General features: G+C 52.4%; 1 protein-coding gene across 3 annotated transcripts in view; it reads right to left on the bottom strand.

Annotated features, from left to right (window-relative positions):
* Window positions 1-8,444: 8,444 nt before the first annotated feature.
* LOC104050730 (acid-sensing ion channel 2) overlaps window positions 8,445-25,526 on the bottom strand; it is a 516,001-nt gene continuing 498,919 nt past the window's right edge. For 2 of the 3 annotated variants that reach the window (XM_064473186.1, XM_064473185.1), the window contains exons 4-10: window positions 16,676-16,826; window positions 16,177-16,233; window positions 15,486-15,639; window positions 14,654-14,745; window positions 12,759-12,838; window positions 9,645-9,713; window positions 8,445-9,425 (exon numbers count right to left, since the gene is read on the bottom strand). In XM_064473186.1, coding sequence (XP_064329256.1) covers window positions 9,324-9,425; window positions 9,645-9,713; window positions 12,759-12,838; window positions 14,654-14,745; window positions 15,486-15,639; window positions 16,177-16,233; window positions 16,676-16,826 — 705 coding nt within the window. In that variant the 3' untranslated portion in view covers window positions 8,445-9,323. The remainder of the gene's footprint in view (window positions 9,426-9,644; window positions 9,714-12,758; window positions 12,839-14,653; window positions 14,746-15,485; window positions 15,640-16,176; window positions 16,234-16,675; window positions 16,827-25,526) is intronic. The other variant, XR_010376290.1, reaches the window with a different exon arrangement.

The raw sequence follows: 25,526 nt of genomic DNA, 5'->3' as shown, positions 1-25,526 counted from the left end.
TTTGTCTGCTCACAGCTGCTGCACCTGGATCTGCCAGGGGATAAGAGCAAAGAGGATGATGCCTCCAAGAAGGAGGCAGGAGACATTAAACCCCAGCTTGCTCTTTAGCGGCTGCTGGCAGTGCAGCGTGGGGCATCATCCTGTTAGCTTCTAGCAGGCTGAGAAGATGCAGGCTGCTTCAGTTTTAACAACACACACAAAATTCCACCCTCTTTCTGACCTTTTCCTTTTTTAGTGCATGAGAAATAAAAAACAAACCCCCAAACCAAGTTGCTGCATCATAAGGTGATCTAAATTTCCTTACCCTTGTGTCCTCCAGAGCCGTGTGAGTGCCCAGCCTTCAGCTGGCTGCAGTCTCTGCTCTTCCATGAAACATCCAACAGATGAGTTGCTTCAATAAAAATTGTGCTGATGGAATCAGCTCAGGAAGAAGTGGAGCCAGAAAATGTTTCTAAATCCCCATGCTCTTAAAATCAAAAACTTAACCAGGAAAAGTTTTACTGGGCCCAGGCAGCAGGAGGCTGGTGCCCACGGACTTTCCCAGTGGAGGCTTCCTATGCTGTAGCAAATATTAATAAATAATCAGGAAAGTTGTTTATCAGCGAAAGGGTGGGATTGCCAAAAAAGCTGCAGCTGCCTGAGATAGCAATCCGCAGAAGGATCGTACGCCGGCAGCGCAGACCTTCCTTTTCCAGCCGGGGAAAACAAGGCGCTGCAGCGCAGCCATCACCTCTGGTCCCCCTCTTCAGACAGCTCAGCAGACTGAATGCAAAGCGCCTTGCACCGTACAGACAGATCACAACAATAAACAGACAGTAATAGGGTAGCGGGGATGTGCCGTGCCGTGTCTGTTACATTCCTCTGTCCTTTTGTTGAAGTGTGCTCCAAGCCAGCGTGGGGCTAATTTGCAGCAAATAATTTATAAGTGCTTAGAGCCGCCCTTTTTGCTTGGCAGATCTTCTCGCACTTCAGCATAGCTGTTCTCTGTGCTTGCTCAGCAGGTTGGGTTTGGATGTTGCTTTTTTTATCTGAAACCCCCAATAATGCTGCTTTCCTTGATCTTTAATCACCCTTTTTTTTTTTTCCCCTCAATAAGGGACTATTAGTCCCAACAGAAGATGGGGTTTTGCACTGGCAGTGCAGTCTCCTTCCACCCTACCTTGTCCAAGGGGGCTGCGGGTCCCTTTTCCAGGGAAAGCCTCAAACCCTCAGCTGGCTCATTGAGTTGGTTTCAAGTTGTAATGTCTCTCCTGCTGCTGAAGAAGTGGCAGAGCTGCCACTTGGTGCCCGGACCCAGGAATGAAGCCGCTGCCAACACGCTTGTTAAAGGGGAAGGCTTGAGCGGACGTGCTTGAATGTCACTTTATTTTCTTATCACCCTTTTGAGCCAGGTAAAGTTGATCATAAAGGGAAAGGTGTAACCAGCTGCCAGCGTAGCACTGCTCCGAACCTGCCAGCCCCAGCTGCGTGGGGTTTCACAGAGCGGCTCTCCCTGGCTGCTAAAACCTATGGCTTGGTGGAAAGTAATTGCTCCTTGAGCAGTGGCCTGAAAGAAACCTGATTTCTTATGGCTTCATGCCCTTTATCCCCCCTTTGCCTCCAGCAATGCATGTGCACCCCCCGCCTCCTCAGACAGTGCTTCAGAGAACGCAGCAGATGCTGGGAGGAGCTCGGAGCCACGTGCATGGTCCATCAGCCCCGCCGCTGCCTGGGCTGTGCCTGTCTTCATCCCAGCAGAGCTGCCAACTTGGTTTCCCCTCTCCTACTCAACCGGTGGTACTCGTAATGTGCGGGACCTGAATTATTTCTGAGAACCCACTGCCAAATTTTCTTGGAACTGGCTCATGGATTTGAAAGCTGCCGGGGGTGATGAATGAGCAGACAAATGGGCTGACAACAAGATCTCATAAGGTGTTTCCTCTGGAGATGGGGTCAAAGTCATGATTTGCTGTTGCATCCTTAAAAAAACCCATAGCACAGCTACAATTCCTGGCTTTTTCATGACCCCATCCAGGCGCAGCACGTCTGCGGCCGCCAAATCTGCTTGCCGAGCCTGGTGGGGGGGAGGACAAGGGCTAGAGGAGAGCCAGAAAGCTGGTGATTGGGTTGAGGAAAACCCTCCAGCATGCCATGCCATGGGCTTTTAAAATGGTGGGAGCGTGCTGCCAGCCCTTGTGAGCGTACCCTGAGTCTCACCGGCTCCTCGCCGGGCGGGTGGGTGGAAGCAGAGGATTTGCGTGAGAATTGCAGTTTTCTTTGCACATTTCCAGGCTTCCTCCCGAGCGCTCGAAACTGTGAAGCGAATGTCACCTTTCTCGCTCGGGAGGTGGGAGGAACAGGAAGAGAAAACAACACCCAATTTGGATTTATTTTTTTTTTTTAGAGGAAATTCTTATGATTGTTTAAGGCAATCTTGTGGTTTTGGGGAGGTTTGCTGCCGGGTGTTGTTGCTCTGCGCACGCAGAGCAGGGGTGAGCATGGGAAAATACCCAGTGGTTGAATAGCTTCCAGAGGGTGTTGAAAAGCTCCTGTCTGGTGACCACAGCACCAATGTGTCTAAGCCCTCATGGGATGATGCACCTTCTCATGAAGTTTCTCCCACCTCACTTGATTCAGAGCTCCAAGATCTGAATACTTGATCCCTGGGATGCCAGGAGAGGGGATGTGAGAGCATCAGGAGACGGAGAAGTGCATCAGGAGACAGGTGTGAGGATCAGGACCTGGGAAAAAGCATCAGGGTGAGGGTGAGAGCATCAGGATACTGGTGAGAAGATCAAGAGAGGGAAGTGGTTTTTTTTGTTTGTTATTTTGTTTTGTTTCATTTTTTCCCAGCAACTGTGGAACAAACCACATTTCCCAGCCTGCGGAACTTGAACCTCACTTATTTTTTGACATCTTGAAGGGAGAAACACCATGAGGTTTCTGTGCAAGGGGGTTTTGAGACTATGGCGAGCTGCAAGACATGGTGCAGTGCTGGGTGAGAGCAGAGAAGGATTGCAAAGAGCTTTTTAAGCCTGAGGATGGGACTTTTCTCCCAGAGCTGAGTGCTGCAGCTCTCAGGAGTGTGGTGGCACTGGGAGAGGTGATGGAAGATTTGTCACCCCGGGGCACAAGCAGGGAAGCTGCAGGATGTGAAGCTCTGCTGCCTGCTAAGGAGAACCCAGAGGAGCGAACCAGCTCCTTCACTTCCCAGCACCCATGGGTGCACAGTGTTAGGCATTAGAGCAGGAGAAAAACAGGTAAAAATGGGAAAACTGATCTGGAGAGGCAGGAGGAGGATAGGGAGAGCAAAGCGAGGGCAGAGAGGACTTCCAGCATGACACAAGTGCTCAGGCTGAGGTTTTATGGCAAGTGTTCAAGTACATTTTTCCTTTGGCCAGCTCAAAAGTTTATGTTTTGAGGACCACACACCCAAGCCTTGTGGGTCCTGTGTCACCATGTGAAGGCAGCTGTCCTTCTGGAGGGTTCATGACAGTTTCAATCCCTGTTTTATAGCCTGGACAAGAGTTGTGGATCGATGTGTATTGCTTACCCCACCCCATGGGGGCTTCTGCAGCAGCCCCAGCCATCGGGCTCAGCTCAGCATCACCCCGTGATGCCCTCCTGCCTGCTGCCATTGAGATGCCTCTGAGCACAACAGCCCCTAAAAGCTGAGCTGTTTATTAGTGCTTATATTAGTGTAGGGCGTGGGCAAGAATGTCCTCAGCCACCCCCAGGACGTGGTATAATGTTCCCTTTCTTCCAGTATGAATTTGGCTTTGCAGCTGATAGATGAAAGACAGCCGGAGTCAACACAATGTGCGTTGCCTCTAATCAATTGACACGCCAGATCCTTGACAGAAAAAGACTTTGTACCCAGTGGTAATTATTTGTTCCCTGCCAGGCTTGGAGATCACACCGCTTTCAGTGTGATAAGCGATTGAAATATGGACTTTTCTTTTTTTAACCACCCCTCTGAGGCTGAAAGTCAAAGACGTCAGAGATATAGCCAGGAGTGGAGGAATAACTCTGCTGCAAAGACCTGTCCAAGCTCTTGCTGTGAATTCCTAGGGAAGAGAAAGGCTTGCGGATGTCTAAGAGGGGGAGAATCCAGTACAAGTCCAGCTTTCTAAGGCCTTGGGTGAACTCAGACACCAACAGGCTCAAATGCAGAGTTTTGGGGTCTTCACTTCTAAAACCTTTACTACCATCTGCAAGGTCTTCTTCATAAGCCAGCCCAGAGAGTGCTGGAGGGACGGAGACCTGCTCTAGGAGCACATCTATTGGGAAAGGATGTCCTATCTTGATTTAAAGACTTCAGGGGCTGTGGGACCATCTGTGGTCCCAGGCAGGCTCTTTCATTTGAATGCCTTTAGCTTCCCCCTGTCATGACCCCCCTCTCCCTCCCCATTCTGGCTTTGTCTGCCCAATTAAAGAACCCTTTATTAGAAATCTCTCCACAGAGGAATTTATAGGCTGATGGACCCACCTTTTCACCTTCCCTTTGTTAAACTAAATGACTTGAACTTTCGCCTCGCTGGCAGGCAGCTTGCCAAGCCTCGTGCCTGCCCTTGCAGCTCTCGGTTGAAGCCTTTGCGATGCACCAGCGTCCCTCCCAAGGGCTGCTGCCTGAACGAGGCTCCACGTTGCACGGGAGGGTGGCAGTGGGACAGCTGTGGATATGACCTGCCTTAGCAGAGTGTGAGGCTCTTAAATTTGGGATATATTATACCGACCACTGGCAAGAGATACTGTGTTTTGACTCCTCCGGCCCCTCCTTCCTCCATCACCCACCCCCTCTGCTCCCCAAACACAGGCTTTTCAGGAAGAAGAGGGCAGGCAGCTGAAGGGAAGAAGGCTCTTGAATGACCACCTGTGCTGAGCCTGCCTGAGAGCGGAGGTGGCTCCAACCAGCGCTACCTCTCTGGGCTCAGTGGACACAGGAGCAGCCTTAGAGCTGTGGGCTTGCAGAGCCGGGCAGCATGAGCCATCAGCATCGCTGCTGGAGACACCTCAGGGCCAGACCCCGTGGCAGGAGGTGGGAACGGGGACAGCTTCTAGGCAAGTATAAATCCACCGGTGTTAAAGCTGCCAAACACAGTGAGTGCCCCAGAGCGACCCACCTTACACGGAGGGATGGAAGACATCATGGCTAACAGGTCACCTTTTTCCACCCTCTGCTACCCTCCTGCTCAGACAGCCGGTGCCCCAAGGCACTTGGGGCCAGCACAGAGCCAGAGCAGTATGTTTGCAGTTACCGCAGCCCCCTAAAGCATGGGAGCACCCCAGCGCTGGGTGTGGGATGGCTTTTCATCGCAGCTGTTCATACATATTGAAGTCACAGGGCAAAAGGACACAAGGCAGCCAGAAGTTTTGCAAGCCTCCAGCATGGCTGGTCTCTGGGTCAGCTTGCTTTCAGCGTGGGGTAGTGGCTGTCCTTCAAGCTACCCACTGCGCTGCTGCTGTCCCAGCCGTGCTGATGCGATGCAGTTTGGCGGTGACCCCTAAGGTGCCTATGGGGCTCTTTTTGTGCCTTGAGACGCATGCTTAGCATCCAAATACCTCTTTTGGTAAAGGGCTGCCCCACAAATTGAGCAAAGTATCCCAGGAGCTGAGATTTATTAATTTGCCCAGTCTGGTGGTATCTCCTCCAGGCTTAGATGTCAAATGGTACCAGCTTATCTTCTAGGGACGGGCACTGTCGGCAGTGTCTCACCGCTCATCCCCCACCCCCTCGCGATACCTGCACTCTGATGGTGAGTTGTTTTTGCGTTTGAGGGGATGGATCCTGTGAAGTCCCAAGTTCACCCTTGGACTCCAACACAAAGGTGGGGACACTCCTGCTCCTTCAAGCACAAAGAAATCCAGTACAAAGGTCCACCATGAGTAGAGGGACAACCCCCTTCCCAGCCATTAACGTGCATAAGGGATAGAAAGACCAGTTTGTACCAGAAGCCCAGACCAGGCTGGTCTTTGATGGCTGGTTCGACCCAATGGGCATGGCTAGAGCCTGGAGATGCTGCAGTGAGTCACCTTGAGCCAGGCCTGGCACGAATTTCCTCCACTGGTCCAGAAGGGACGACAGGGACCAGGCTGGCACAGGGATTTGGCAACAGGAGGCAGAGCTTGGCAGCTCTGCAGCTTCACGGCCAGGCTGTCGATGAGCACTTGTTACCAGCCGATGGCTGCTGGGCAACCCACGGATAATGAACGCGTGGGCAGCGTCCAGGTCTCAGGAGATAATGAAAACTGATAACACAAAATGAGCTCTTCAGCAAGTCTTTTGGAGAGTGTGCTTTTCAGGAGCAATCAGAGATGCCATGCCTGGGCCAGCCTCTCTGTTCAAGTGGCTTTCCAAAACTCTTCACAGCACCTCTGGGCACCCCTGTGGTGCCCCACCTCATCAAGCTTCAGCAGATTTCCAATGACTCTACCAAAATTTCTAATGGAGATTTAATAAATTGCCAAGTGGAGAAAATCATATGCATGGAAATGACTCTTGGAGTCACTGTCACCCTTAAGCCTTTAGAGGACACACATCTGAGCACACATCCTCTAAACACTTCTCCGCCAGCCTGGAGAGAATTGGACTGAAACCCACCTGCTGCTACTCGATATCTGAAAGGACTCTGCCTGCCTCCTTGCTTGGTGAGGGTTTTGTTGGGCGTGTTCAATCCCACAAACCAGGTATTTTGTTGGGAGCCTTGCTGCTTTTATTTTTGTCTAAGGGAGAAAACACTGAGGGGCTGTAGAGTACCTTCTGCTGTAGAGCAAGGCAGGGAGGCGGAGGTTGCAGCTGAATAGCCTGCAGGATGTGTTAATGTGGTTCCTTGGTGCCACAGCTCATGTTTGATTCAAGGAGGACCCTGATGAGCTGGGAACAGCTTTGCAGCAGCCAGAGAAGACCCCTCCAACCCAGCCGCTGAAGGAAAAACCGAGAACCACGTCCTATGGGCTTGGGAAAGCCACGGGCATGGCTTGGGAGCCTGAGCTTGGGGCGGGCTCCAGCCTTTGGCGCTGGGGCAGCTTTGGATGGCTTGTGCTGTGCCTGAACAGGTGGGTCACCATCAGAGCAGCTTCTTGGGCTTGATGAGCAAGTACAGGGGAAGGGAAGAGCGGGGCTTCAGCCTGCCCTTGGTGGACAGTGAGCACGGCAGAGGGCTGGGCTGCAATCCTGCCCCTTGGTCTTGCTTCAGCAAGGCTCTCTTAACACACAGTCAGCCAAAGCAGGGAGGCGAGCCAAAACATCTCCAACCAGGGAAGGACGCGTGGCAGCTCCAAGGCACGGAGCCTGCTGCATCGGAAGAGCCCGTTGCTGCGGCTGCCCTGCCAACGTGCTGCTTCGCAGGGGCCATTTCGGGCAGCCGCAGCGGCACAGTTGGGAGCGTTGCTCCAAGGCACTGCCTTTGGCATGGTGGGGTGGGCAGTGGACTCGGGTTTGGTGGCGTGTGATGGGGGGGGGACATGATTTGGGCTCTGCAGAGACAGGATCTGCCTTTCCCCGAGGCAATGGCGTGCACTGAGGTTGTCTGTGTGGTTGCCCAGCTGGGACTTCTGCCCAAGCACGGGGAAGCTCTTACTGACTCATATGGCCCAGGACAGACCCACCCTGAGCACCCTTGGCCGGCTGCTGCTGGGGGATGGTCTAGTCCAGAACAAGCGACAGACTGGGCGCCCTTTGCACCATGCTCTGGGCGGCAGCAGGATTTGTCCCGCAGGAAGGCGTTTCTGTGCATGAACATGAGCACTCAACACAGGCTTGGAGGATGGATTTGCACCTTCTGCAGGGCAAAGGGATGTCCTCAGTCCCTCAGCTGGCTGCAGACCCCAACACATCTCCCATCTGCAGCATCCCCTGCGTGTAAATCTGGGCTGGCCTCCACTCCCTGGAGTCCCAAGGTTTGGGACTCCATCACTTCTCCCAAAACAACTTTTCAAAGGCCGGCTGTGATTCTCCCTGCTGTGGCCACTGTGTTGGTGAAGGTCACTGGCCATTCAGCAGCACCCAGCCATGAGGTAGCAGAGGTGCAAACACACCCACACATTGCACCCTGCTCCAAATCCTCCAGGCTACAAAACCAGCAGGGTTTGGAGCTCCAGGAAAATTGCCTTCTCTCTTTATTGGGGTAAAGCAGCATCATTTTGACCCTGTTTTATTTAAACTCCTGGTTGCTAATAGATGAGACTCCAAGAGATGACCACACTGCACAACATCAGAGCTGGCCCCACCATCACAGAGCAGATGGGGATAAAGCTGAGCATGGCCATGGCATCATGCCTACCCCATCAGGAGGTGTGTGAGGACATGGTGGAAGGGGTAAAAGGGGGGTGAGGGATGAGGAACGGCTCCGGGCAGCCCCTGGGATGGGCTTATCCTGGTGTCTGCCCCTCACCCTGTGCTGAGGCTGCGCCGGGGGCTTCAGCTTGGGGTGGTGGGGCAAGGCAGAAATGACACAGCCCGGCCATTTCCACAAGACCAGCTTTAATATCAGTCATGAGAACGAGGAGAAAGCACAGAATCCATTAATGGGAAAAAATTAAAAAATATTTAAAAAAAAATTAAAAAATATATAAAGAAACCCACTGCCCCGTGCCCACCTGCCGCAGATGGACTATCCAGGCACTGCAGACAGAGGAGCACGACACAGCAGCCGGGGAGGGGGACGATCCACCGAGAGCCACCGGTCCGGCCCCTCTCCAGGGATGCTCACCTTGGGGTGACTGGTAGCGCTGCGGAGCCCCGGCGGTGGCCCGGCCTTGGGGGACCCGGCTTAGCTTAAATTCATCACAGACTGACACGAAGGACAAGAACGTAAGAAGAATCCAAGAGCTGCGACTTTTTGTTTCTTTATTCTAATTCAGCCTACGACGTTAGTAATGGTGATTTCAGGGGATGGCTGGGCCCGCGAGTTCCTTCTTGTAGTGAAAATCAGAGACTGTAAAGAGGAACAGAGCTTATAAAGACAGATAGGAATATATTGCCATAAAAAGAACTGGCATGCAAGTGCTTTATACATTTGGCAGTATGTGAAATGGCAGGGCCTCGGTTTTGGTTTTGGTGGTGGTGGTCTCTGTTTTGTACAGTTCAAAAATGAGCTGCTGCCTTCACATCTTGAAGACAACCCCCCCACAGGAAAGGACAACACAAGTCAAGTCCAAGGTGCCTCTCGCTTGGTTTTGGCAGAGTATATATATATAATATATATATATATATATTTTTTTTAAATGCATAGCGATTTTCTTCCTTTTTTTTTTTTTCCCCGTTGCAAACCTGAGCTCGGTCCCTGCTTTCCCGTGCAGTTTTCCTTCCTTAGGTGTTGGCACTGTGGAGCGGTCGGACGGTGTCAGCAGGCGATCTCCTCCAGCGTTCCCAGGGTGGCCTGCAGTGGCACATTCACAGTGTGGCTGATGGTTTCCGAATGATTTGGCATGGGGTCGCAAGTGCTCTGCGGACGGAGAGCGGGGGGACAGGGTTACCCCAGGACCGCTGGATGCTCCCCGTCCCTCCCCAACCTCTATCTCCTTTCTTTGGCTGAGCCATAGCATTAATCCTTTGGGAATAACTCAAGCCGGGGCTGAACGCTGCATCCGTATCGAGCAACTTCACCTGCCTACGGAGCCGACCGCAGGGCAATTTCCTCCTCTCTCCCAATGGGGCTCCTTACCATGTTCTCATCATGGCTCCCCTCCTCTTCCTCCTTTCCGAGTAGGTCTAATAATTTCTCCTTGATCAGCTGCAAAAGAAGGAGGTTGGGTTAAGGAGGGCAGGAACATGCAAGACATCTGTCATGCCTGCGTGGGCATCCGCGAGGCACGGGGCAGCCTCAGCCAGCGGGGCTGGGGGCGCAGCCCTGGGGATGCGCTGGCTTTGGAGGTCACCCTCCAAAGGACATGGAGAAGGAGACAAGCTTTCCAAGAAAACCACCCCAAGCGTCAAAACTGACCTCTTCCTGTGGCAACAAAACACCAAACCCTCAATTTTAAAAAATATATTTGGGGCTTTATTGAAAAATGTCAGCTATGTGAGCGTTATTTCCCTTAACAGCCACATTATTTCTCTGTCAGCCGCTGCTGCCAAAAAACGTATTTTCAAGGGAAATCCCAGAACAGTTGAAAAGTGAGTGTTTTTCTGAAAAACTTCCACTGGGAGAAAAGGAGAAAAAAATGAAAGCAAAAAACATGAAAAATTGGGTCAGTTCCTAAGGAAGCAAGGTGGCTGGTGGCTGGCATGCAGAGACGAGGGGTGGGATTCGGGACCCCGATGAGCCCAGGAGCACAACTCTGCCCTGGGGCAGGGCCAGGAGGATTGCACTGGGCGAACAATGAAAGAAAACCATCTCTAGGGTCAAACCTTCACCTGATGTTGGCTAACCCACTGGAGAACCTGGCAATCTCAAAGAGTTTATACATGCTTTGGTTGAAAACGCAGTGAGTTTTAGGTGTGCTGAGCCCCACCTTGAAAAAACCTGTGCAGATTAGCTCAGCCACGTAGATTAGGCGTTGCTGAAGACATTTTATTCCTTTTCTCCCTGTCTGGTTTGGGTTAAATATCTGTCACGGGTGACCGTGAAGATGCCCTGCATAGGGCATAGCTGGGCGAACCTGCTGGTGCATCCCCAGGTGTGCACGGGGAGCCTCTCTAAGGAGTCAGGATACTCTCTTAAGCCTTGTTTGCCCAAAAAGCAGAAGAAAAAAGGAAAAAAAAACCCAACAAACCACACCAAGAGGAAACTATTTGCTAAGTTTTATAAGCAGATGTCAAACAAAGGAGTAAAAAGAGAAGAAAAATGCAAACTTTGCAAGGTTTCTTATTACCTTCTTATGAAAGAACCCCAATAAAGCTGGAAATAGGTGATTTTAATGAAATATTGTGTGCATTCAGCCTGAGATATAAACTGAGGCACAGGTTTTGTTTGCACTCTGAAGTCATTACGAGCTTTATGCTTGTAATTTTCAATATATTTTATTGCAAAATAATGCCACCAAGTGCTAACAGCTGCCCAGAAGGGACTGTGATAGGGAGCAGCTGTCTTAAAACGTAAAGCCAGCAACCCGACTTTAATAACATTAAGGGTTTTTTCAAGCTGCCCCAGTGAGTTTGGAGCAGGGACCGAGGTTCCCTGACATCCCTGTGCACCCACCTGGCTTGGCACACACTAATGCAACAGCCACGAACAACCCCTGCCTGCAATATCCCATGGGATTAAAAATCCCTGGTCCCATTATGATACGGGGCTGTGAGAGCGCTGGACTATGCGGGTCTAAGATATTGCGTATTTGGGTTCAGGGGGCCCAAAGCCATTGCATTTAAATCACCAGGCAACGGATAGATGAGCTGAATTAGCAGGAGGCACCTTCCCAGGGACAAGGGCAAAGGTGCTTGGGCTGGGATGTCCCAGATCTGCTGGGAACTGCCTGTCTCCATAGGCGTTTGCATCCTCCGTGAAACTATCCCAATCCATAAACTCATGCTTTCCTGCTATAAAACAGGACACACGCTTGCGTGTTCAGGTCCCTGGGGTTATCTTGGTGTAAACTGGGTGCTCCCCAGCAGCTCATATCCAGCTGCAGCCCCCCTCCCTGCCTCAGTTTCCCCTTTTATAAACAAAGACCACGAGCCTGACCCCCAACATGAAGCCTCTGCAGTGCAGCGATGAATACGGGGAAGGAAAATCAGCGACTGGTGGGGAGGATGCTCCAGGGAGCGTTATTTTGGACTGTAGCCCATTTAGGTGAAGAAGTGGGGTGGAAAAAGTCCAAATAGCAGAAGGGTGCAGAGAGCACCTGGAATCTGCCTCTGTGCTCGCAGGGGCAGTGGTGGAGGATGCTGGCGGGACGATGCCCACAGGCAGGCTGTGACAGCACGGGACCACCGAGGCCTGTGTTGGCACAGGAAAGTCGAAATCCCCTAGGAGATGCTGAGCTGTGCTGCTGGGCCGAGGCATCAGCGTTCACTTGGGGAACTTGCTTAGTCAAAATAAGATTAAAAATATACAAGTTACAAGCAGTAACTCTGCTGCTGGAGGGCAGGAGGAGGGAGGGCTGCCAGAAGGCAACGTCCCTCTGGACTGTTTATTGCAATAATTCCCAATAAAAAGGGCACGCGCTTCTCTCCGGAGCAGCTGCTCTTGGCCACTGCGGAGCCACGAGACCACGCTTGAGCTCGTTTTGGTGCTTCCTAGAAAGCTCCTTGCTCCAGGGCTGCTGGCAGAGCTGCAGACAGCAGATAACAGGGACTGGGGTTTTTCCACCTGCCGGCAGCAGTACAAGGTCTTGCCTCACTATTTCTCCCGCCTGACGGCTGGACCGGGACTCACTCAGGCATTAAGTAAGGGTGCTTCTATGGGATTATGATACCGGTGTGCTGCTGGGAGCAGCCCAACTCGGGACAGGGACAGGAGGGTGCATGAACAGGTCCCCAGCCAGCACCCCAGGCAGTGCAAGCCTCAGGGTGGGCAGCAGCACAGCCACATGAAGGTGGTGCTTAATTAGCCCAAGCGAGACGCAAACCTCATTAGTGGAGGCAGGGCACCAAGTGAACCTGGCCATGCCATGCCATGGCTGCATGCCAGCCCACCCCCACGGAGAGCACCTGCTGACGCAGGGACCTCGCACCACGCTGCACAGCACTGTTGTAGAGCATTAATTGTGTAGTATCATTAATTAAAATCAATAATCCACATGGGCATGGGGGTTCTGGTCCATGCCCACCCCAGCCTGGCATCAAGCTGGCAAACCCACACCCTGCCAGAGGAAAAAGAGAAGGGCGAAGGTCTTACCTCGTATATATAATCGAAGAGCTCTAGTATAGTGAGGATGCTAGCACCGATAAATAGCCCCATCTGGCCTCCAATGTCACCTAGGAGAGAGAACAACGTGCAGATAGATGGCTTTTACCCCTGGGGTAAATGTTTTTAGGGGCACCTGTGCAACCGCGGTGCAGCTGCCCTGGGTACTGCTGTCCCCAAAGAGTGAGGAAATGCATCACTCCCAGAAACACCAACAGCTCTAACGGCATGAAAAGCATGCCGGGAAGGACGTTGCCAGCCACCGAAGCATTTCTCCTGCTAAGGGGGCCGTCAGCTGGAAGCCTGATGAGGATGCGATACCGCTGTAACGCACACGCTGGCATCCAAGGAAGCCATCTGTCAGAGTTAGACAGCAGGTTTCATCCCAGGAATCCCACAGCCCAATTCCCAAACTGAGCGGGGGAAGGAGAAAGATGCTGGACAAAAATTAGGTAATGTCCCCTGGAGCTGAGAAAAACCCAAAACTGCCAAAGAGAGGAAGGGGAGAAGGAAGGGGGCCTGCTTTCTGGGGGAGCATCTCAAGGCTGTCTCTGCTTGAGTCCTGCGATTCCCCAGGGCTGGGGAAGGGCTGCGGAGGAGGCACCTTGGGGAGAGGAGACTTCCAGGGATCTGCTGGGAAGATAACTCCTGATGTGAGATGCTGTGCTGTGCCAAACTGTGCTTCAGGGAAGACAAACCTCACGGATTTTGCTGAAAATGCCCATGTTTCAACTGTGTTGCTGCTCAAAGCAAAGGCACCCGCGGGTGCAGGGGCTACAGGACCTTTGCTGTGGGTGTCCATGAGACAGAGGCAGAAGAAAGAGACGAAAAAAGATGCTTGGGGATGAACTGCTGGTTCAAAAGGGGTTGGCGGGCTGGGGGAAGATGAGACTCTGCCCAAAGCCCGCGGTGCCCTGGGAACAAGGGTTGTGCAAGGTCGTGCAAATAAGGAGGCTTATGTCAAAGAGGCTTCATCACCAGCCTCCTCTTCCTCACCGTAACACTCTTGGGAAACCCACAGCAGGTGCAGAAGGGCTCATGGCATGTATGTTTTGCAGAGCTACCGCTGCAGGGTGATGTGGGGGCACCCAGTAGGACATGGGGTGCTCTGCTCCCCGCAGTGTTCCCCATCCCGGGGCAGGCTCGCAGCACCCAGCCCCGCGGGATGGCCCAGCTCCAGCTTTCAAACAAAGGTGCTGATCGCTCCCTCGTTCCAGGAGGGATTTGGGGACTCAGGGTGGCTCATGGGGGAGCTGCAAGGCTGAGCACGGCCACAGAGCGTGCTTGCTTTTCCCGACTGAACATCTCCACCCTGAAGACCCAAGCACCCAAATCTGTAGCCAGCGCCCATAAAGCTTGACACAATTTGAGGCCGAGCAACTCAACAACTCCTCCACTTTCTCCATCAAGCTGCAGGGAACCACCCAAAGGCACAAGGTCCTGGCTGGCCTCCCTGGAAAGGAGGCTAGATTTGGAGCATGTAAGAGGTGATGGGTAGATGGTTTTAAGAGATGCCCTCCTCCACACGCTACCCTTCCAGCATGGGGGGCACCACAGAGCGCACCCATCACCCGCTCGGCCCTGGGATTTCCAAACAGGGCCCTGGTAACAAGCTGAGATGGAGCAGCTCATGTTAGCCTTTCATGGGTGACACACGGACTAGCTGTGGTCTCTGAGACATTCCTGGGATGGCTTGGTGTTGGAAGGAAAATAAGGGATGGGGTTGAAAGCGTGCTGGCCAGGAAGGTGGCAGGACCTTGCTGGGATTTTCAAGGCAATGTACATAAGTTGTGCACCCACTCGTGGCATCCATCTGTCCCATAAGCACACAGGGACTCCAGCAAAGGCTCACACAGACTCCAAAACGCCCCCCCATCTCTCCTTACCCAGTAAGGCTGCCACCTCATAGGCTTTCTTCTGCTCAATTGTCTCATAGTTGAGTGCTTCAAAAAATATGTCCAGCACAAGAATATTCTCTCTGTAGAAAGAGGACAACAGCATCAGCCCATCAGCCACAGTGGCCTCATGTGCTTTGGAACAAGAAAAAAAATGGGACTTTGGGGCTTTATTCCCCTCCCTGTCCTGACTGTTCTTTTTCTGGGGTCCACAGCAACCCATAGACACTTGGACCTCCTGGAGACCAAGACACGGGCACCATTAGGACTCTGGCAGCCTTACCAGAAGCTGGAAAATGTTTCCCCAAGATTTCTCAGGATTTCTCTGAGCTCTGGATCTCACTTTGATGATAACAGCAAGAGTCCAAAGGATGCTTAATACGGAATAACTCTCGCTGCCTCCACAAGGCAATAATACAGGCAGGGCTTGGAGAGGTCCAAGACTGTGGCTGCCTGAAGTCCACAGCCCAGGCTTAGGTAGAGAGCAGCCATGTCTCAGACAGGGAGAGCAAGACAGGGCTTCCCTGTGTAAAATAAGAGGAGTTTTTGCACTTTTTTTGTGGATATGGACTATGCTCATGAAGGCAAGGCCAGGGAAGGAACATACAGTTGTCTGGAAACACGTCTACTGAGGAGAAAGCAACCTACACCTCATCTCTTCAAGGGTTTCACCCTAACCCTCCCTACAGGACACACCTCTGTTCGGTGATGGGAGGCATTGGCAAGGTCTGCTCTTAGCACAGGCTGGTTTAAACAGCCAATGGGGCCTTACAGACACTTTGCCTCCATAAAGCAAAGGCGATCTGTTTTCCGCAACACTTACGAGATATATTTTTCTGACTTGTTGAACTTCTTCTCCAGGTACTTGGCCGAGGTTTTGCTGGGGATCTTGACCATGGAGAGCTCTTTGTTGTATCTGGTAAGGTTGCAGGGTGTCCTGCAGATGCAGTAATTGCTGTCCTTTTCAGCAAGCAAACCTGGAGGAGGTCACAGAGTTAGATCTCATGGAGTCAGGGACATACAGCAGATGAGGGAGCAGAGGTCACGCCACCCAGAGAGGGGCCAAGGAGTCACATTTCAGAAGAGCCGCAGGAAACCCAGTCCTGGCCATCCCCACCATCTTGGAGAGAGGCCTTTTGCTGGAGGCTACCAGCATCTGCTCAGGTAATGTGTGGTGACTGAGTCTCCTAAATCCAGACCTAGAACAATTCCCTCCATCCCAGACTCAGATGCAAACCAAGACCCAGAGACACTCCCCATCTACATATCCTGGGGTGCCCATTATCCCGAGGGTTTCTGTGATGAGGGAGCCCCATGTCCTGTGTACAACCAGAAGAAACTTTGTCCCAGGGTGTACCCAACTTTTCCCAACAAGTTGGGTCTCATCAAACCCCATCGCCAGGTTGCAGCTGCTCTGGATGACCCCAGTCCTGACAGCCAGGAGGATGCAGGTTGCTGGAATTCCCTCCAGCTTGGGACACCCATGGTACCCAAGGATAGCTCTTGGTACTCACCGAGTGCAGGCTCTGCACATTCCTTGTACTGCTCCGGGGTACAGAAGGGAGCATCTCCTGCATGGAAAGGACACATCCATCAGTGGGCATCAGCCACCGCTGCTGCAAGGGAGCTGGGGACTGCTGGGCTCTCTGCGGGGGCCACAAGGACCTCCCCTTAGCCAGGTGAACCCAGGTTGGGGGTGGGCAGCAGAGGTACTGCAGTGTCTGCCCCACTTCTGCCGGCCACGGGGATCTTTTCTTGCAGACTGAGGAAGGGGCTGCTGGAAATGCCGCACTGGCGTGTTAATGGGGGCTAAGTAAGAGGAAATCAGACCCATGTCCCTCTGCCACATCTTGCCCCTAGTTCAGGGCCCTTTGCAGAGGATATTAGCACTCTGCTTTCCTTCAGGAAAGGTATTCCCAGCTTCTTTAATCCCTGGTCCCTTTCCAGCTCGTTAACCCTTAATGACCCAGGCTGGGTGGAGGGAGGGGGTCCCTGTCCCTCCAGCGCACTGACCTGGCATGTGAACCATTTTGCAGTTGCAGTTTTCCACAATATACCGGGTCTCGCAGTCGATCCTGCAAGCCGTGATACTGTAAACGGGAAAGAAGTCTAAGCCCATATCCGACGAGCGACATTCACCCCACGGCGGAGGCAGGTACGTCAGCTGCAAGAGAGGGAGGAGCGGGGTGTCAGGGGGTGCTGGGGACCGACAGTGAGGAGTGGGGCGCAGCATCTCCCTCCTCTTGCACAGAAAGTGCAATTTTAGTGGTGTTTTTAAGGAGGAGACCAAGCAGTGCTGCTGCAAGGAAAGGTCACAGCATGATTTTTGCCAAGTGAGAGGTTTGAGCAAGCTCTTTGGCTCCAGAGCGGCTCTCCTGCACCCCTCCAGCCCAGCAGCTCTGGGAGCAGAGCCGCAGCAGGATGGTGCACTGGAGATGTGCAGCACCAGAAGTTCTGCAAGACCAGCTCTGTGGTCTTTCTTGCACCATCGGGAAAATCCTGCCCATGCAGGGACTGAAGGGGAGGCTCTGACCTGCAAATCATCTCCGACTTTGGTGAGAGCAAGCACGGGGTCGTTGGCACTGCTGTGTCGACAGCTCCCACCTCCAGCTTACTCTAATCTCCTGGCTGTGCTGCTACGTGCCACTCATGGGGACAATGCAGACAGCGCTGGTGACACTGAGGAGTGGAAAGGGGTGGCAGTGAGATCCTGGCAATGGCTGTGATTGCTCTGGTGTGAGCAAAGCTGCCACATTTGCACCCTTCCCTTCTTCAGGCACTTTTCTCTTTGATAAAAAAATGCAGCAGTTCACAAGCCTCAGAGAGGGCCAGGGACTTGGGAGCACACGGAAGGACCAAGAACAGTTTATCATCTAGAGATAAATGCCAAGGCAAGGGCATACCAGTGCCAGAAGGAGCCTCCAAACCTCCATGCTCCCCATGGAGGGATGGCTCTGCTCAGAGCGGTGCTACCATGGGAGATGGTGCTGCGTTGCAGAGCAGTACCTCGCTGCAGCTTCAGAGAAGGCAGACAAGTCAATCATGTCCTTTTCCAACCACCCAAGCTCCGGGAGAGCCCCATGGAGCTAGGTACACTTTTCCTGGCACCCCATGATGTTGAGGAACCTGTCTTCTTCTCCCATTTGCACACCACCTTGTGTGAGGCTCATAAGTTGCTCTGCTCAGTGCTAGTGCAATGCAAACTCTTCTGCTGTTACCGCTTTATTTAACACAAATGCAAAGATAAGATAAGCAGAACTCCACAATCCAACTCGGAGACCTTAATTCAGAGCCAAGAACATGCTGGAGGAAAAACAGTCGCTCTCTGGCCCCCACGGCCAAATCTACCTTGTTCCTCTTCTGTCTGCAGCTTGGCAGCCTTTCCCGTTTATCTTTGCTAAATGCTCTGCACTACTCTTCGCTAGAGAACAGAAAATAGCATTCCCCTAACCCCTCCTTCTTTGTGTTTTAAAGCAGCATCCAATTTGCTGTGCTTTGCTCCAAACATAGAACGTTTTGTGCTGGCAAAGCACGTTGGCTGAACAAAAACATTCCTTTAAAAAAATGTAGTAACATTAATCACATCCGAAAATAAATATGTAAACATATGTTGAGGGACTATGAGCCTAGAACCTAGCGGCAAGGCTCTGTGGCGCTTGTTTTGGGTCTCTTCTGGAGATGTGTGGGAAAGGGAGGAGAGAAGAGATGACCCACGAAGTGGAGGCACATTGCAGATGCTATTGGATAAATAACAACCCCATGAATCCTTCAGGCATGGACGTGGGGTAGCTATGACAGCACTACCATGGCGTGAGCCATTCAGAACCCATGGTCTAGGTCTGCCCCATGAGATCTGCTGTGAGAGCAGAGCTCCACCTCTCCAAAGCACCCTGTGAAAAGATGTTCACCTTGTGCACCAGCTTGCAGTGCTGGGGGGCTGGTAAAACTCCCTGTGGCTTTGACTTATGAACCACTCAGACGTTAAAAACCTGTAATGGCCTTAAATTGCAGCCAGGAAGAGAAAGATGAGGCACTGGGATGAACATGTCCTGTGGCGAGGACAGTTGGGTATGGGAACAGTCTGCCTTGGCGGGGCACAAAACCTGGAAGCTAAAGGAGAGTTTGGGGAAGATGCCAGGCGTCAGAGAGGGTGATCCTGCCCTCTGGGGCTGGACAAGCTCTCAACTCAGCCAAGCCAAAAGAATTACTTCTCTAGGAACAATTTTGCCATGAACAGGTCCCATCTAGCAATCCAGAGGCACTTTGCTTACTCCAGCACTTTGCTTGCTGCATCTCTGGGCACTATACTGGTTCCCAGTTACTTACGTCTCTACCAGGCTGATGGAGGCTTTGTGGGACCAGCTGGAACCACGGAGGTGGCAGCCCTGTGGCATACCCACCTTCTAGATGAGCCTCAGGTGCTCTCCATGATGTTCAAGGTCTCCCCTTGCAAGACCCCAGGATACACCTCAGAAAAGCTCAGATCCTGCCTGCACAAGGGTGAGGGGGGGGTCTCCATGTGATGGTGAACCCCCCTGTGGCTCTGCTTCCCCCACCAGCTGGGCATCACCAACTCCCTTCCCTTGCCTCTGTGAGCATCATCCCCAGTCTCAAGTGCCAACAAGACAGAAAACTTTGCAGCGATGCTCAGCCACGGCAGGTCTGCGCAGCGCCTCTGCCTCCTGTGCACACCTGCAAAGAAGCAGGATGCTCTGCATGCCGGAGCTGGCATCGCCCACAGCCTCCCCGGGCTGCTCGCTGAGGGACGCGAGCTCCGGCGTGCCCAAAGTCTGCCTCAGTCCGTGCTGCTGCTCGGGCTGCTCTGAAAAGCAACAGCAGCGAGAGCTATTCAGCTGTTTTGAGCAACACGCACCGACCTCTGCGTTAAGCGGGCCCGGTCTGAAGAGCAGACAGTATCCACAGCGGTGGGAGGTGCAGCAGGGGATGGAGGGATCCCATCTGCGGGGACCAGCTGAGGCGTTACGGGGGAAAAACCACAGGTGCCAGCAATCCTGGCATCCTCTAAGAAACAGGCCTGGCTCTGAACGGGATGGTTTTGAAAGTCAGCAAAGCAGCACCTTGGAATGAAACTATCAAAAGCATCTTTGTGACAATAGAAAAGTGCTGTTTGAAGGGGATCTTTTCTCATTTGCTTTACACTTGTAATATAACAGAGTACCAGATGCCATCATTTAGTCATCTGCGGTGGAGAAAGGGGCCCATATGTTGCACGTTGTATGATAAAGGAGAATAAATAATCATGGTCTCAGATGGAATCAGCTCTCTTCCAAGCACAGCTACACACAAATCTTTTAAGCCCTTTAAACTGTATGCTGAATGTAGGTGACTGGATCAGAAAATGATGGAGTCGTGATCAGATATTGAGCTTACGCCCTTTTTTGTTCAGCCAGTGTTGCATCCGAGCCACGGTGCTATAAACCGGCACCGCGTCTGCTGGAGGTGCACGGGCCAAATGATTAATTAAACGCTAATCGATGCAACTTCATTAACAGAGTTATGGCCTGTTTTGTAGCCAGGTCCGTGAGCACTGACTACTCGCATACCGCGAAGCAAAGCTGGTTTGCAGGTCCCCAGAAGCATGGCGTTCCTTGGGGACTTGTCGCCTTGCGATGCACACACTTGCACGCACGCACAAGTGTGCAAGTGCAATTCACTTTTCCCTGGTGTCCTAAAAAAGCAGGACTAGATGCAACACATCTCCCCTGCCGCATGCCAAGATTTTGCTCTCCCCACCACTCTCTGAATCGCTGATACTTAGGAGCAGAAAGGCCTCTTGGTACGTTTAACACCTGTGGAGGTTTTTTTGCTCTGCGATATAAAGGCTCTCCCTGTTTTGGAGAAAAACACGTCGTGTCTGGGACTGACAGGAGACTCCAGGGAAGCTCCAATTTTTACTTTTTAATGGAAATTTCCCCAGTGAAACTCCTGGCCATGGAGCAGAGCCTTATGGGGTGTGACACAGGCACCTCGGTCCTACCTTGGTTTATATTAAACCCCACCTCTTCTGTCTCTGTAACACAGGGCAGGATTTCCTGCTGCTGGCTGTGCCTCCCAGCAGAGCCCTGAGATGCAGCAGCTGTAAGCAAAGCATCTCCCACACCCAGGGGACCGGCACCGGGAATCCATGTGTTTCCCCTCCATCACCAGCTCGGAGGGAGGCAGCGTCACAGCAAGGGTTTGTTTGAAGTTTGACAGGCAAATCTGTGCTTCTTCCTTAAGGGCAAGATTTTAGAGACAATTCTCCCTGGGCTGGCAGGCTGGACCCTCCCTCCCTTGAGCAAGTTAGTGAACTCTCCTCTCTCCAAGGAGCTCATCAAAGGCTATTACCTGGAGCCTCCATGGCAATTACAGCTTGAAAGACTCCTCGCTTGCCTCACGCTCTGTAATTTGTAATCAGAAGCAAACTCTCGAGTGATCAGCAGCCAGATAAGGATGCGGGACCTCTCCGGAGGGAGAAGGCACATCATTAGGGACTGGGCTCTGCAGAGAATAGCAGCGCCACACTTCCCAGATCCTGCCTCAACATCCAAAGGAAATTTGGCCCGAGGAAAGCTCCTTTTGCCTTTCCCAGGTGACTTTGGTGAGCAGACGCCAATGTGCCGAGTCTCTGAGGTAGTCAGCTCTTGTCCTAACCTTCTATTTCCAATTTTCTCTGAAGGCAGCTGCTCTGTTACCGTCTGTCTTTGGAGCCGCAGCAGCATCGCTCACAGGTACACGGCGACTGCCAGGACTGCTGGGTCACCTCCTCTGAAATGCTCCCTGTTATTCTTCAAAGAGAGGACTATCCAGCCCCAGAGCTGGGTATGGTTTTACTCAGCAAACAGTGCACCCTGCGGTGAAAGACTTAAACCGAGGGGTCAAACTCTTTGCAGCTCACGGCGGGTTTCCTGCCCTGAAGTGCGATGGAGCAGGATCCCACGGTTCTTCCCTGTGGTTTCTCCCCCCACAAACCAGCCCCATCCCTGCTCCCGTTGCCTCTCCTGCCTTGGCACAGGCCTCCCAATGCCCTGCGAGCCCTGGGGTTAATGCAATGGTGAAGCCATCCATAAAAGCATCCCTCCTTAACCCACTCCTCACCAAAACACGTGCTTTCTCAGGGCTGCAACCTCAAGCAAAGCTTTTACATCCGAAGCGCTCAGCCCCGGAGAGCTACCCAAGCAGCTCATTTTAGACATTTGACATCTGAATTTCCTGCCCACGATGCTAGCGAGGCCGCTGCATTGCCTGGAAGAGCGCACTGGGGAGCCAAGCCTGCCTCGTTGGCCAGCAAACAGGAGCACGCGCGACGGCGCAACCCCGCAGACTGCGGCCATGTAAACAACGTAAACGGGAGAGATGCTAACTGGATTTGATTCCTCCCCCCTGCAGCCACTCCTGGGCGGCGTGCAGCCACACAGACGTCTCCTCCTCTTGCAAGAATCACTTTCCCCTCTTCCAGATGATGCTAGTTTGGGGTTGGCGGGAGGGCGCTGGTGCTGGACCAGCGGAGGCTGCCCGAGGGTGATGAGCTGCTCCACTCCAACCTGCTCTGCAACCACCAAAGATGCGCTAATTCTCTTTGAAGCTGAAGGGAAAAAAAACCCACCATAAAAGCAAAAGGAAAAGCAAGGGTAAAAGCAGTAGGAAGAGTTTCTGCCCTCGGTTCCTGCAGGAGAGCAGTGCTGAGCTCTAATCCTGCTCCGCTGCCATGGCAGCTTTCCAAGGGCTGCCCGCGCATACCCCTCCCTGGCACTGCGTGGTCTCACGCTTCTAGAAATTCAGCTTCAGCCTCTAATTGAGGTTGACAAACTCACACCCTCGTGCTTTCACAATTGTTAATACTTAATTAATTAATGAAATGCTTTTTAAATTCTCTTGATCCCAGCTATTAGGGATTACGACAATCAGTTACAAACTGGCAGGAGCCAAAAGGGAAAGGAACAAATTGACTTGTCTCCTTAAAAGCAGGATGGATCTTGCTTGCCCAAAATGCAAGGAAAGGAAGGGCTGTTCTCGGCAAACGGGCTGGGGAGGCTGCGGGTCGGGGAGGCTGGGGCCATCCAGCGCTGCCTCCTCCCTGCCACAGCCCTTTTTCCTGGCCACGCTGCTGCCCTTCGCACGCTGCTTTTGGCACTGAGCCTCCTGGTACATCTGTCTACAGCTGGAGAGGTCTTTTAAAAAAAAATCTAAGTGATATCACACTTTTTTTGCATAATTAATTTTATGCAATAGGGAAGATACGGAAATGCGGCAGCGATGTTTTCAGCATGAGGTTGGGGCAGTTTCAGCCCGGTTTGCAGCTGGGCTCTGTGGGTAATCCGGCTTTGGGGATGCATCCTGCACTGACTCGGCGCTGGGCTACAGCTCAGCCCCTCTCCTGCCTCCTCCACGTGTGGGTCCCCAGCTGATGCCATCAAACTTCAGGCAGCGATTGCCAAGGAGGGGTGCAAACCTCTCCCCGAACATCGCAAGGTCTAGATGGGGTGTGTTTGCATTTGCTCCAAATGAAATAATAACCAGAAAGCTCCGTTCTTTAATGAGACATCAAATAGCATCAACTTAATAGAATTTCAATCCCAGGCAACTTTAGCACTTGTAAAATGCTTAAAAATCTCGGCATACCCACAGCTCGTTGGCACCATCTCCCAGTTAATGATGCTGGAAGTTATCTATTTGCCGCCTACCTTTGCCGTGCTGGGTGTGATGCGGCTGTTCTTTCTCATTTGCTCCCTTCACACAAGCACCAAAAAAGTTTAAGGACAACAGCTTAACCCTTTCAGCACCTGGAAGGTCCCCCTGAGCAGAGCTCGGGAAGTTATAGAGCCCACGAGTCCCCAGGTGCTGGAGGTGAGTGGGCATCAGAAGAAAAACGTGATTTTGGAGCTCTAAGCTCACCCAGGTCCCCATTTCCTTGGAAATAATTTTGCAAATGAAATAGCAATATTGAAACCTTCAGTGGCTCCCTGAAGAGTTGAGGACAGCCCCTCCTGAGCCTCATCCTGGGTTTGCTCCCAGTAGTTGGACAGCTGCTTCTGGTGTTTGCTGTGCTGAACATCTACAGCTCGCTTCTAGCACCCCGCTAAACGAGCTGGACCCTTTGCTTGTGTGCAAACTCCGTCTTAAATTGCAACAAACTCTACCCTGTCCCTTTGGTCACCTCCTCGGCATAGCTACAGCCAGCAAAAGTCCTCCCCCCCTCATTTTGCTGGATGCCATTGGCTGTATTTGTTGGACTACATTGGCCAAACTCTTACACAGGTGCCCAATTTGGGGGGTGCGCCATGGGGGCTGGACTCACCGAAGCTCTCCTGTTCTCAGCAAGCAGCTTCCCATCTTTTTAAAAAAAAATCCTCTATCCATATAATATGTTGAAGGGCTAGCAGGAACACCCAGACCATTACTTCATCTACACCCTTGATATTTTCTTTTACTGACCTCCTTCCTAAGCGAGCCCCTTCCAGCCTCCCCTCGTTCAGACACACCGCTCCTGGCCCCGAGTCATTTCCATCCCTTGCCTCCAAACCCATCCTGTTACAGCCTCATTCACCCCTAACGCTGCTTTCCAAGCAAAGCCACTCTGCTGCCTGACAAAAAAAGCCACGCGATCGTTTTCTTACATCGCCGGCTTTGACCCGCTCCTGTGCCATGAGGTTTTCTATGGGGCTGGCCACCGCTGCCTGCCAGTTTGCTGCTTCTTGCTGAATTAATTCAGAGGCTGATGACAGACTGGAGGAAATCAGCTGGGAGGGTGTGTGGGACTTAGGCAAACAGAAGGAAATCAGAGAGCGAATGTTTCTCCAGGAGGAGGTGTAAGACCGTAGGTAGAAGGAGATGTTCTGAGTGAGGGTTAGGAAACATGGGAAATGCTATTTAATTGCTCCTAATTTTCAAATGCTACTACCAACACCCTGTTCGGGCATACGGGCGCCAGAGCGATCGCTGCCAGACCCCAGGTCCCGTTTTCCTGCCTCTGTAATTGCACTTCTTGATACTGCAGTTGTCGGTAGCTGATGCTCTCTGTCCCATGCTCCATTATGAGGGGATGAGTCTCCAAGGCACACTAGAGCCCTATTAAACAATATTGCTCCATCTTTGAACCTGTTGCTTAATTGAAGCCTCTTAAATTTTTATTGCCAAGTTGGCAGAAATTGCCATTTTTTAGTGCGCTTTTCATCTTCTCTAACGCGTCACGCTGATGGCATAGCGGGGAGCAGCCAAGCTGGGGATTTTACGTTATCTGATCCCACCCGTTAACGGGAGAGGCTTGGGTGACGCTGCTGAGATGCGGCAATGGTGCTGTAAAACCAAGCTGGAAAAAGGGGATTAAAAGGAGCAAAATCCAGGAGAAATTTGTCCTTCTCCAGGGGATCAGCCCCTCAAAATATAATTTCCAGTGTGTCTGCCCATGCCTTGGTGCTATGGTCGGTGCAAGGGTATGGGGGGACACTGCAGCCCCCCCAGGGCCACGCACAATGCAAGGTCTGGTCTGTTATAGTGCCAGACTCACCCAAAACAGTCAGGAAAAGGGAAAAATTGGGGTGGATCCCCCCAAAGCCAGGAGCAGCGGGAGCTGAAAGGCACTGCCCTAATCGGCTTGGTCCTGCCCTCCCTTGGGACCCGTCTGGAGGGTGACGGCACGGCATGTCCCGCGCCAGCTCCTGCGCAGCTCGGGGGTTTGCCCATTCATGAGAAAACAAACCTTATTCATTAGATTCAGCAATTGCCATGGAAACCGGTACCCTGTGAGGCCGGAGCATCTCTCGCTGCAAGGCACAACGGGGACCGCAGCCGGCTCGCCCCGTGTAAAACACTGTGAAACCCCCAGAGAACAGCAGCTATGGCCTTGCACGTCCACGTAAACCAC

This window comes from Phalacrocorax carbo, chromosome 25, assembly GCF_963921805.1.
Source record: "Phalacrocorax carbo chromosome 25, bPhaCar2.1, whole genome shotgun sequence".
NCBI classification, from domain to species: Eukaryota; Metazoa; Chordata; class Aves; order Suliformes; family Phalacrocoracidae; genus Phalacrocorax; species Phalacrocorax carbo.
This window is presented reverse-complemented; position numbering and strand designations above follow the sequence as displayed.